The sequence below is a fragment of the Oncorhynchus keta genome, chromosome 21 (assembly GCF_023373465.1).
Source record: "Oncorhynchus keta strain PuntledgeMale-10-30-2019 chromosome 21, Oket_V2, whole genome shotgun sequence".
In the NCBI taxonomy this organism is placed as follows: Eukaryota; Metazoa; Chordata; class Actinopteri; order Salmoniformes; family Salmonidae; genus Oncorhynchus; species Oncorhynchus keta.
This window is the reverse complement of record NC_068441.1, coordinates 42,313,595-42,327,217: the sequence shown is the minus strand read 5'-3', so window position 1 is coordinate 42,327,217 and position 13,623 is coordinate 42,313,595. Positions and strand designations below refer to the sequence as shown.

The 13,623-nt window shown below is 42.6% G+C and overlaps 1 protein-coding gene and 1 non-coding gene across 3 annotated transcripts in view; both read left to right on the top strand.

Moving 5' to 3' along the window:
• Window positions 1-12,753, top strand: part of LOC118399709 (cytosolic 10-formyltetrahydrofolate dehydrogenase) — a 48,599-nt gene extending 35,846 nt beyond the window's left edge. For both annotated transcript variants that reach the window (XM_052473951.1, XM_052473950.1), the window contains exons 14-23: window positions 513-583; window positions 680-785; window positions 2,525-2,612; window positions 2,859-2,952; window positions 4,909-5,008; window positions 5,144-5,242; window positions 7,076-7,241; window positions 7,542-7,647; window positions 7,786-7,985; window positions 9,939-12,753. In XM_052473951.1, coding sequence (XP_052329911.1) covers window positions 513-583; window positions 680-785; window positions 2,525-2,612; window positions 2,859-2,952; window positions 4,909-5,008; window positions 5,144-5,242; window positions 7,076-7,241; window positions 7,542-7,647; window positions 7,786-7,985; window positions 9,939-9,994 — 1,086 coding nt within the window. In that variant the 3' untranslated portion in view covers window positions 9,995-12,753. The remainder of the gene's footprint in view (window positions 1-512; window positions 584-679; window positions 786-2,524; window positions 2,613-2,858; window positions 2,953-4,908; window positions 5,009-5,143; window positions 5,243-7,075; window positions 7,242-7,541; window positions 7,648-7,785; window positions 7,986-9,938) is intronic.
• Window positions 8,343-8,397, top strand: LOC118400656 (U7 small nuclear RNA). The gene has a single exon (XR_004829069.1). It is a non-coding gene; the product is annotated as a U7 small nuclear RNA (small nuclear RNA).
• Window positions 12,754-13,623: the final 870 nt, after the last annotated feature.

Below are 13,623 nucleotides of genomic sequence, written 5' to 3'. Positions count from 1 at the left end.
AGTGTACAAAATATTAAGGACACCTTCCTAATATTGAGTTGCACCCCTCCCATTTTGCCCCCAGAACAGCCTCAATTCGTTGGGGCATGGACTACAAAGAGTTGAACGCGTTCCACAAGGATGATGGCCCATGTTAACACCAAAAATCCTTCTTTAACCTGTCTCCATTCATCTACACTGATTTAACAAGTGACATCAATAAGGGATCATAGCTTTCACCTGGATTCACCTGGTCCGTCTATGTCAAGGAAAGAGCAGGTGTTCCTAATGTTTTGTACTCTCAGTGTATATGTTTATAAGGCAATATAACACTCACTTTATAAGCTTCTAATTATTCTTCTGTGTTATTTGGATTGTAATATGAATTTGTTCTGATATTTCTCAATTTTTTTTTATTAGTCTTTAGACATTCTACTGCAGTGTTAACATCCACTTAACTTTCTATGCGACCAAGAAACTTAGATTTTATGTTTAAGTTTATGTTCCTGATCAGTGACTGTCTCCTTCTACAGGGCTGCACCATCCCCATCAACCAGGCCAGACCCAATCGCAACCTTACCTTCACCAAGAAAGAACCAATCGGGTGAGATACACCAGCCACATGCATATACATAGCTAATCAATTTTTGGGTGAAAACAAGATTTTGAGAATAAGCATATTTGTCATTTTAACTCTCAGAGTGTGTGCTATCGTAATTCCCTGGAACTACCCTCTCATGATGTTGGCCTGGAAAACAGCTGCCTGTCTGGCTGCTGGTAACACTGTGGTCCTCAAACCTGCCCAAGTAAGGAGCATCACAATCCTGTTCATATTTTTTCACTGAAGAGGGGAACAAAGGGATATTGTAAAATGTTCTGTACTGTACTGTGCACTAGGGGGCAGTGCACTGGTGTCCAGACACTAAATTGTGTACTGTACAGAAAATGTTCAACCAGAGGAGGTTGGTGGCACCTTAATTGGGGATAATGGACTCGTGGTAATGGCTGAAGCAGAATCATTGGAATGGTATCAAATACATCAAACGCATGTGTTTGATGCCATTCCATTTGCTCCGTTCCAGCTACTATTATGAGCTGTCCTCCCCTCAGCAGCCTCCACGGGTTTCAACCCCTTTTCCAATGGGGCATTTAGTCAGCGTGATCCGTTTGAACGATTTCAAAAGCGATAGGGCCACATGTACTATTAAATCTGTACCCTGTACAGCCAGAGGACTGGCCACCCCTCAGAGCCTGGTTCCTCTCTAGGATTCTTCATAGATTCCAGCCTCCTAGGGAGTTTTTCCTAGTCACCGTGCATTTCCCTCTGCATTGCTTGCTCTTTGGGGTTTTAGGCTGGGTTGCTGTAAAGCACTTTTTGACAACTGCTAATGTAAAATGTGCTTTATATAATACATTTGATTGATTGGCCTATGGGGTTTAGCCAACTTCTGACTATTGTTAGCGTGTCCTTCAATAAAGTTACAGAAGCAGTCTTTTTACAGGGGTACAACTGATTTCAATCATTTTGATACAGTATGCCTGAGATACAGTGGGGCAAAAAAGTATTTAGTCAGCCACCAATTGTGCAAGTTCTCCCACGTAAAAAGATGAGAGAGGCCTGTAATTTTCATCATAGGTACACTTCAACTATGACAGACAAAATGAGGGAAAAAAATCCAGAAAATCACATTGTAGGATTTTTTATTAATTTATTTGCAAATTATGGTGGAAAATAAGTGTTTGGTCACCTACAAACAAGCAAGATTTCTGGATCTCACAGACCTGTAACTTCTTCTTTAAAAGGCTACTATGTCCTCCACCTGTTACCTGTATTAATGGCACCTGTTTGAACTTGTTATCAGTATAAAAGACACCTGTCCACAACCTCATACAGTCACACTCCAAACTCCACTATGGCCAAGACCAAAGAGCTGTCAAAGGACACCAGAAACAAAATTGTAGACCTGCACCAGGCTGGGAAGACTGAATCTGCAATAGGTAAGCAGCTTGGTTTGAAGAAATCAACTGTGGGAGCAATTATTAGTAAATGGAAGACATACAAGACCACTGATAATCTCCCTCGATCTGGGGCTCCACGCAAGATCTCACCCCGTGTGGTCAAAATGATCACAAGAACGGTGAGTAAAAATCCCAGAACCACACGGGGGGATCTAGTGAATGACCTGCAGAGAGCTGGGACCAAAGTAACAAAGCCTACCATCAGTAACACACTACGCCACCAGGGACTCAAATCCTGCAGTGCCAGACGTGTCCCCCTGCTTAAGCCAGTACAAGTCCAGGCCCGTCTGAAGTTTGCTAGAGAGCATTTGGATGATCCAGAAGAAGATTGGGAGAATGTCATATGGTCAGATGAAACCAAAATATAACTTTTTGGTAAAAACTCAACTCGTCGTGTTTGGAGGACAAAGAATGCTGAGTTGCATCCAAAGAACACCATACCTACTGTGAAGCATGGGGGGTGGAAATTGCCTAAAGCTAGCATGTTCAATCATTTTGGTTGTGTGTATATTCCTATGGTCCCTAGGTGACTCCACTGACAGCGATGAAGTTTGCTGAATTGGCTGCGAGGGCAGGATTCCCCAAGGGAGTGATCAATATCCTCCCTGGATCAGGTAAACATGCTTTTCTGTTTTTGATCGTTGTTTTATACAAATGTTCATATCGAAAGAGTTGCTCCTATCTTTTCTTTACACACCTGTTTTTTTGGCTGCATGTCAGTTGTCCTCTCACCCCCTGCAATAGAGAATCTGGGAAGGTGCAACATTTTTTCTCAGATGACTGAAAAGTTGACTTATAGGAGATACAATGTTTTGTTGTGGTGCTGACGGTGTGCTGGTTCTTCTTCTGCTGTCTCTCAGGTGCTCTGGTGGGCCAGCGTCTGTCCGACCACCCGGACGTCCGGAAGCTTGGCTTTACTGGCTCCACTGAGATAGGGAAACACATCATGAAGAGGTGAGTGGTCACTGTTGTGGCAACCTCAGTCCAGAGAGGTCATGACTTTAGGCTCTCGGTGGTTGGCCAAGACTTTGGCCAATAATAGCATACTGTTTGTGTATGTAGTATAGCAGTGGTCACCAACCTTTTCTAAGTCAAAATCACTTTGAGTCAAAATTCAATCTACCGCTCAGATTATTATTATTATTTATGTGACTTAAAACCCCCTAACATGCTGACTACCCCGCTAACATGCTGACTACCCCGCTAACATGCTGACTACCCCGCTAGCATGCTGACTACCCCGCTAACATGCTGACCACACCGCTAACATGCTGACCACACCGCTAACATGCTGACCACACCGCTAACATGCTGACTACCCCGCTAACATGCTGACTACACCGCTAACATGCTGACTACCCCGCTAACATGCTGACCACCCTGCTAACATGCTGACCACACCACTAACATGCTGACCACACCGCTAACATGCTGACCACCCCGCTAACATGCTGACCACACCGCTAACATGCCGACTACCCCGCTAACATGCTGACCACCCCGCTAACATGCTGAGCACCCCGCTAACATGCTGACCACACCGCTAACATGCTGACCACACCGCTAACATGCTGACTACCCCGCTAACATGCTGACCACACCGCTAACATGCCGACTACCCCGCTAACATGCTGACCACCCCGCTAACATGCTGAGCACCCCGCTAACATGCTGACCACACCGCTAACATGCTGACCACACCGCTAACATGCTGACTACCCCGCTAACATGCTGACCACCCCGCTAACATGCTGACCACCCCGCTAACATGCTGACCACACCGCTAACATGCTGACCACACCGCTAACATGCTGACTACCCTGCTAACATGCTGACCACACCGCTAACATGCTGACCACACCGCTAACATGCTGACTACACCGCTAACATGCTGACCACACCGCTAACATGCTGACTACCCCGCTAACATGCTGACCACACCGCTAACATGCTGACCACACCGCTAACATGCTGACTACACCGCTAACATGCTGACCACACCGCTAACATTCTGACCACACCGCTAACATGCTGACCACACCGCTAACATGCTGACCACACCGCTAACATGCTGACCACACCGCTAACATGCTGACCACACCGCTAACATGCTGACTACCCCGCTAACATGCTGACTACATTATTGCACCCACACTGCTCACGCGCACTAACGAGCGTCTGCATTGACAAGTGTTAAAATAGAAGTCAGTTCTATTTGTGACACTGAATCCTACCTCTCCCATCTCCTCATTGGTTTATACAAGCTGATACACACGTGCCATCACCTCGTTGGTTATACCCACGTGTGTGACTGAAAGACGAACGGAGGTCGGTGGTGATAATACACCTTATGAAAGTTAGTTGCCAATCGCAATATAAAGTCCAAAGAAGAAAAGGCCTGGATGGGGGAGAGATGACTAGAAATGATTCGGTGGACAGTTTTATGTGTGGATTAATTGTCGGAGTAGAAGACGTTGTGTAAATAAATTGCCATACATTTTTAATATTCAACCTATTTTTCGACCTGTCCCCAAATTAATATAATTGGTTCAGAGTTTGTTTTGATATTTTAACCTGCGTGTCGTGATCGCGTTTGGTGTGCTGGGGCAAAATCAATTTGTGCACGATGGCGCACTCGCTCGGCCGGTTTGGGTACGGTGTAAAAGGTCGATGGGAACACTTTGCCTTCCCGGCGTTAGGGCTGCTGAATAAAGTGGAGCTACCAGAAACAGCGCGAAACAAATAAAAAAAATAGGAATGCCTAAGGCCTTAACAGAAATGTTTTGTGAGAATGGCTTGGAGATCGACCAGTTTATCGCGATCCACTGGTTGGTGACCACTGTAGTGCAGTATGTGTGTGTTTGTGTGTTTGTGTATTAACACCTGTTTTTGTGTGTTCCTCTATCTCAGCTGTGCAGTCAGTAATGTGAAGAAGGTGTCCCTAGAACTGGGGGGTAAATCTCCACTCATCATCTTCAGTGACTGTGACATGGACAAGGCCGTCCGCATGGTCAGTGGGCCTTCAATTCAATGCTGGTCGCTACATAACATTAATACAAAAATATGTATATCAAAGAATATAAAATATGAATATTTCAGAATATTGTACGGCATCAATTTCACTGTATTTATTTGTGTATTTTAGGGAATGAGTGCTGTATTCTTCAACAAGGGAGAGAACTGCATTGCAGCAGGCAGACTCTTTGTGGAAGAGAACATCCATGACCAGTATGTCAAGAGAGTGGTACGTGTCTCAATGCTAACTTAGTCACCCACTCGCTACCTTATCTCACAGTGCTATGCTAACTTAGCCACCCGCTCGCTACCTTATCTCACAGTGCTATGCTAACTTAGCCATCCGCTCGCTACCTTATCTCACAGTGCTATGCTAACTTAGCCACCCGCTCGCTACCTTATCTCACAGTGCTATGCTAACTTAGCCACCCGCTTGCTACCTTATCTCACAGTGCTATGCTAACTTAGCCACCGCTCGCTACCTTATCACACAGGGCTATTCTAACTCAGCCATCCGTTAACTTAAATAAATATAATAACTTAACTTATCTCACAGAGCTGTGCTAACTTAGCCATCCTCTTCCTTATCACTTCTGTCATCATGAAGTGATTTGAGAGGCTAGTTAAGGATCATATCACCTCAATCTTACCTGACACCCTAGACCCACTTCAATTTGCATACCGCCCCAATAGATCCACAGACGATGCAATCGCCATCACACTGCACACTGCCCTATCCCATCTGTACAAGAGGAATACTTATGTAAGAATGCTGTTCATTGACTATAGCTCGGCCTTCAACGCCATAGTACCCTCAAAGCTCATCATTAAGCTCGGGGCCATGGGTCTGAGCCCCGCCCTGTGCAACTGGGTCCTGGACTTCTTGACGGGCCGCCCCCAGGCGGTGAAAGTAGGAAACAACACCTCCATTATGCTGATTCTTAACACAGGGGCCCCACAATGGTGCGTGCTCAGCCCCCTCCTGTACTCCCTGTTCACCCATGGAGGCGTGCATGGCCACGCAGTCAACTCAATCATCAAGTTTACAGACAACACAACAGTTGTAGGCCTGATTACCAATGACAAGACAGCCTACAGGGAGGAGGTGAGGGCCCTGGCGGAGTGGTGCCAGGAAAATAGCCTCCCCCTCAACGTCAACAAAATTAAGGAGCTGATCGTGGACTCTGGGAAGCAGCAGAGAGAGCATGCCCCTATCCACATCGACAGGACTACAGGAGAGAAGGTGAAAAGCTTCAAGTTCCTCGGCGTACACTGACGATCTGAAATGGTCCACCCACATAGACAGTGTGGTGAAGAAGGTGCAACAGCGTCTCTTCAACCTCAGGAGGCTGAAGAAATTTGGCTTGACCCCTAACACCCTCACAAACTTTTACAGATGCACACCGCCTGGTACGGCAACTGGACTGCCTGCAACTGCTGGGCTCTCCAGAGAGTGGTGCGGTCTGCCCAACGCATCACGGGGGGTACAATGCCTGCCCTCCAGGACACTTACAGCACCCAATGTCACAGGAAGACCAAAAAGATCATCAAGGACATCAACCATCCAAGCCACAGTCTGTTCACCTCGCTACCATCCAGAAGGCGAGGTCAGTACAGGTGCATCAAAGCTGGGACCGAGAGACTGAAAAACACCTCAAGGCCATCAGACTGTTAAATAGCCATCATTAGCCGGCCTCCACCCAGTTACTCGACCCTTTACCTTAGAGGCTGGTCACTTTAAAATGGAACACTAGTCACTTTAATAATGTTTACTTACTACTGTGTTACTCATTTCATATGTATATACTGTATTCAATTCTACTTTATTTTAGTCAATGCCACTCAATGCCTACATTGCTCGTCCTAATATTTATATATTTCTTATTTATTTTACAGTAGATTTGTGTGAATTGTTAGATACTACTGCAGTAGAGCTAGGAAAACAAACATTTCGCTACACCCGCAATATCATCTGCTAAATATGTGTATGTGACCAATACAATTTGATTTGAATCTCACAGTGCTATGCTAACTTACCCATCTGCTAACTACCTCATCTCAGGTGGAGGAGGTTAAGAAGATGAAGATTGGAGATCCTCTGGACCGCTCCACAGACCACGGACCCCAGAACCACAAGGCCCACTTGGACAAGCTGGTGGAGTACTGCCAGACAGGCGTGAGGGAAGGCGCCACTCTGGTGTGTGGGGGCAAACAGGTCTCCCGCCCAGGTTAGACTTCTTTTTTCAGTTCATAGCGCTGTAGCCCCCACATATATTATATTATATATATTATTATATATATTATTATATATTATATTATATATTAGATTTGACTAATATTAGCTGTGAGGCAGTTAGGGGCAAATGTCACTCCAATTCCAGTCTGTTTAGAAATGGAATTTGGATGTCATACTGTGACCATTTGTGGTGTTACCATTTCTCAGTTCAAGGGATGACTATCAGCTACAAAATGACTAATATAGTAAATAAGTTGTTTACTATATCTTTCCCTGTGGTTCCTTTCTCCAGGATTCTTCTTTGAGCCCACCATCTTCACCGATGTTCAGGACCACATGTTCATTGCTATAGAGGAGTCGTTTGGCCCCGTCATGATCCTCTCCAAATTCAAGAGCGGGTCAGTGTTTGCCATTGTCAAATGGGTGCCCTGTGTGGTTCAGCTGACCCCAGAACACTTACATACCTGAGTCGGCATGGGTTTCAAATCTTGCGCATTGCTCCTCTGACTAGCTCTCCTCCGACCTCTCTCTCTTAGGGATGTGGACGAGGTTCTGCGGAGGGCCAATGCCACTGAGTATGGCCTGGCATCAGGCGTGTTCACCCGTGACATCAGCAAGGCGCTGTATGTCAGCGAGAAGCTCAACGCCGGCACAGTCTTTGTCAACACCTACAACAAGACGGACGTGGCTGCTCCCTTCGGCGGATTCAAGCAGTCCGGCTTTGGCAAAGACCTGGGTAAGACTTGCTGATTCTGGGACATTGTTTCCACACAGGTTAGATCAATCATAGAAGCCCACATGGAAAAATACTACAGTTTACTATAGAATACAACAGTACTTACTATAGAATTCTCTAGTAAACTGTAGAATATTATAGTAAACACAGCAAAAACATTACACTTTTTTAACTATAGTAAATACTACAGTATTTCATTTGTATATACCCTGCTGATTCCCCTCCCCCATATCCCAATTTGTGACACCCATAAGTGAGAAACCTACATGCTAAGTACAGACCATATTGTGTTCCCTACAGGTTATAGAAATAGGGCAGAAGCTCTGAAGGTTCAGACCTACCTACCTACAGGTTATGGAAAATTAGCTCTTTTAGTATTTCTCCAGTAGGTTTCCTCAAAGAGAAAGCCTCCACTTCTATGTCAAAGATAATAAAACTAAAACACTGTTGTAAATACTCCTGTAATATTGGCAAAAACACTACAGTAAATACTATATAATATGTATTAGAGGTCAACCGATTAATCGGAATGGCCGATTAATTAGGGCCGATTTCAAGTTTTCATAACAATCGGAAATCGGTATTTTTGGGCGCAGATTTTTTTATACCTTTATTTAACTAGGCAAGTCAGTTAAGAACACATTCTTATTTTCAATGACGGCCTAGGAATGGTGGGTTAACTGCCTCGTTCAGGGGCAGAACGACAGATTTTCACCTTGTCAGCTCGGGGGATCCAATCTTGCAACCTTACAGTTAACTAGTCCAACGCAATAACGACCTGCCTCTCTCTCATTGCACTCCACAAGGAGACTGCCTGTTACGCGACTGCAGTAAGCCAAGGTAAGTTGCTAGCTAGCATTAAACTTATCTTATAAAAAACAATCAATCATAATCACTAGTTAACTACACATGGTTGATGATATTAATAGATATTATCTAGCGTGTCCTGCGTTGCATATAATCTGACTGAGCATACAAGTATCTAAGTATCTGACTGAGCGGTGGTAGGCAGAAGCAGGCGTGTAAACATTCATTCAAACAGCACTTTTGTGCGTTTTGCCAGCAGCTCTTCGTTGTGCGTCTAGCATTGCGCTGTTTATGACTTCAAGCCTATCAACTCCCGAGATGAGGCTGGTGTAACCGAAGTGAAATGGCTAGCTAGTTAGCGCGCGTTAATAGTGTTTCAAACGTCCCTCGCTCTGAGCCTTCTAGTAGTTGTTCCCCTTGCTCTGCATGGGTAACGCTGCTTCGAGGGTGGCTGTTGTCGTTGTGTTGCTGGTTCGAGCCCAGGGAGGAGCGAGGAGAGGGACGGAAGCTATACTGTTACACTGGCAATACTAAAGTGCCTATAAGAACATCTAATAGTCAAAGGTTAATGAAATACAAATGGTATAGAGGGAAATAGTCCTATAATTCCTATAATAACTACAACCTAAAACTTCTTACCTGGGAATATTGAAGACTCATGTTAAAAGGAACCACCAGCTTTCATATGTTCTCATGTTCTGAGCAAGGAACTGAAACGTTAGCTTTCTTACAAAGCACATATTGCACTTTTACTTTCTTCTCCAACACTTTGTTTTTGCATTATTTAAACCAAATTGAACATGTTTCATTATTTACTTGAGGCTAAATTGATTTTATTGATATATTATATTAAGTTAAAATAAGTGTTCATTCAGTATAGTTGTAATTGTCATTATTACAAATACATTTTCTTTTTAATCAGCCGATTAATCGGTATCGGCTTTCTGGGTCCTCCAATAATCGGTATCGGCGTTGAAAAATCATAAATCGGTCGACCTCTAATATGTATACCATAGTATACTATAGTATTTTTTTCATGTGGGAGTAGAATTACTAGAATGGGAAAAGTCCAAAGATGCATTTTCTAGGAATGCCAATTCAATTGCATTTATATACTGTCTCAACATCACTGGCTTTCTCCAACAGGACAAGAGGCTCTTAACGAATACCTGAAGACCAAGACTGTCACTGTAGAGTACTAAATATACAGCTCTGGAAAAAATGAAGAGACCACTACAAAATAATCAGTTTCTCTGGTTTGACTATTTATAGGTATGTTTTTGGTTAAAATGAACATTTTTGTTTTATTCTATAAACTACTGACAACATTTCTCCCAAATTCCAAATAAAAATGTTGTAGTTTAAGAGCATTTATTTGCAGAAAATGTGAATGATCAAAATAACAAAAAGATGCAGTGTTGTCAGACCTTGAATAATGCAAAGAAAATAAGTTCATATTCATTTTTAAACAACATACTATTGTTATAACTTAGGAAGAGTTCAGAAATCAATATTTGGTGGAATAACCCTGATTGTCAATCAGACTGATCCTCCACCAAATTTCACAGTGGTTGTGAGACAGAGCATGCCAAGACGCATGAAAGCTGTAAAACCAGAGACATTGATACATTTGCAGTGGTCTGTAAATTTTTTCCAGAGTTATAGAGAGATGTGTGGTAGCTACCCACTGGGCACAGACGTCAGTTCAACATCTACTTTTGATTTGCATTTGGTTGAATTGTCAACTAACACAAATTCAACCCAAGAAATTCACCATGTCATTGGATTTAGGTTAAAAGTTTGGTAAAAAAATCCAATCAGTTTTCCTGTTGATTCAACGTTATCACATTATTATATATATTTTTTTAAATGGCTTGGAAACAATGTTGATTCCAAACAGTTTTTGCCCAGTGGGTTTTCTCTCTTTATAATCAGACCATATGTCACTAAGCAAATTCCTGAACTAAATGTGAATGACAGACGAGGCAGAAAGGAAACCTAATACCTCCACATGCCCTGATGAACCATTTTACTTGTAATTCAGTCTTTCTGAAATGTGATTAACCCTCTAATATTTCTTAGTGCTGTTTAGCACAATTACTTATGAAATTTAATATTTTTATGGATGAGAAATACAATGTGAAATGATTTCCCCCTCTTAGAAATAAGAAATATTCACGTTATGTTGTAGCAGTGGTCAACACTGGTAAATCTACTAACAATATTTGAAATTGTCTACACCAGTGGTTCCCAAAGTTTTATAGTCTTGTACCCCTTCAAACATTCAACATCCAGCTGTGTACACCCTCTAGCACCCGGGTCAACGCACTCTCAAATGTTGTTTTTTGCCACCATTGTAAGCCTGCCACACACACACTACAATACATTCAACATAAGAATGAGTGTGTACTTTGTCACAACCCGGCTTGTGGAAAGTGACAAAAGACCTCTTACAGGACCAGGGCACAAATAATAATATAATAGTCAATCATTTTGCTCTTTATGTAACCATTTTACATATAAAACTCTATTTGTTCATTGAAAATGGTGAATAACTCACCACAGGTTAATGAGAAGGGTGTGTTTGAAAGGATGCACATAACTCTGCAATGTTGGGTTGTATTGGAGAGAGTCTGTCTTAAATCATTTTCCACACACAGTCTGTGCCTGTATTTCGTTTTCATGCTAGTGAGGGCTGAGAATCCACTCTCACACAGGTACGTGGTTGCAAAGGGCATCAGTGTCTTAACAGCGCAATATGCCAATGCAGGATAGTCTGAGCGCAGCCCAATCCAGAAATCTGGCAGTGGCTTCTGATTAAATTAAATTCTCACCGAACCTTGTTGCAATTTTGATGAGGCTCTCTCATTCAGATATCTGTAAGTGGACTGGAGGCAGGGCATGAAAGGGATAACGAATCTAGTTGTGTCATCCGTTTCGGAAAAGTATGTGCTTAATTGCATACCCAACTCACTCAGGTGCTTCGCTATATCAAATTTGACATTGTATGTAAGCTTGAGTTTAAAAAAACATCACCCAGATAGGCCAGTCAGGTGAGAAACTTGTTATTATGCAAGTGGTCAGACAAGTGAAAATTATGGTCGGTAAAGAAAAGTTTAAACTCGTCTCTCATTTTTTAAAAAACTTTCTATACTTTGCCCCTTGATAACCAGCGCACTTCTGTATGTTGTAAAAGCATTACATGGTCGCTGCCCATATGATTGCATAGTGTAGAAAATACACAAGAGTTCAGGGGCCTTGCTTTAAGAAAGTTAACCATTTTAACTAGTGTCCAAAACGTCTTTTAAGTTGCCAGGCATTCCCTTGGCAGCAAGAGCCTCTCGGTGGATGCTGCACGGTACTCAAGTGGCATCGGGAGAAACTGCTTGCATGCGTATTTACCACTCCACTATGTCTCCCTGTCATGGCTTTTGCACCATCAGTACAGATATCAACATGAGCAGCAGCTACGTTTGGCAACATAAGGACCGTTAGTGAAATTCCAGCAAGAGAGTAACGGTTAATGTGATTGGATGTTAATTATTTGACTAGGCTACCTGTATTTGACATTGTGTTGTTATTTCGCTGAACACTAGATGGTTTCATTTAATTTTTGGCAGTGAAACAAGGCAACTCAGACGATTAAAAAAAGCTCACCCAAATGTATAGCCCTGTTGGAAAATATAAATCGACTGTTTGAAAATGTGGAGAGAGAAAAAGTAAGATGTTTATTTTTTTATTTTATTAATGTTGATCACATTTTTATTTGGTGTACCCCCGACAGCATTGAACCCCAGTTTGGGAATACCTGGTCTACACAATAGATGTGTTGTGTTCATGGACAATACTGGATGACAATTTAATGGAACTTTATGAATGATGATCTCCATGTCAGAGCTTGAACAAGCGCCTTTTTACTAGTTTTCCTGATTCATTAAAATCACAAAGGTTTATACAGTAATATGACTGGTGTCGTGTCTTTACTATCATTAAATTGAAGACTTAGCTTTTATCAAAGATTCTCTGTAATTAGTATTACGCGATTAAACTGATTAATCATGTAACTGTAATTAACTAGGAAGGCAGGGCACCAAGGAAAATATTCAGATTACAAAGTTATAATTTCCTAATATAACTTTTCAGATATTTTATATCTGATCAATTAGTCTTCGAATTAATGAATTATTTATTTTACCTCACGTTTCTCTCATTCCTAACGTCGTAAATTGTTGGTTATCTGCACGAACCCAGTCTTCACTATGAGTCATCCATACATCAATTGTCTTAAATAATTTATTTTCTAACTAAGTAATTCACATAAATGGATAAACAAACAAAATAAATATGGTTACAAGAAATGATAGGGGAATGCTAATTCAATTTAACGAATGGTGGACTGTATCCAAGGGACTGAATCCAAGGGAGAGGGCAGGCTGAAAAGACAACACCGGTCATGGAGGAATCGTGGTTGGCAGCAAATGCGTGAGTGTTTGTTTGTGCATACTTGCATGTTAGACAGTTTCACACACCAAGAATGATCTTCAATGGAGGTCTCCTGCCCTGTCTTGGACTAATAATAAGATAGATGAGGAGAAAGACAAGTCCAACAGAGAGCTCCAGGAGGATATGTCTACAGGTGGTGGCGCCGTAACTTGAGGTCGGGCTGGGGATGATGACTGCAGGCATAGTTCTGGATGCTGTACAGGTGGATGAAGGGAATGTAAGGGCTGCATTCAATCCGTATCGCGGAAGATCCACGTTAAAATGTAAAGGTCGCAGCTCAGAGAGAAGCTGGGACATTGTGGGGGGTCACAGGGTCCTCAGTGGCACG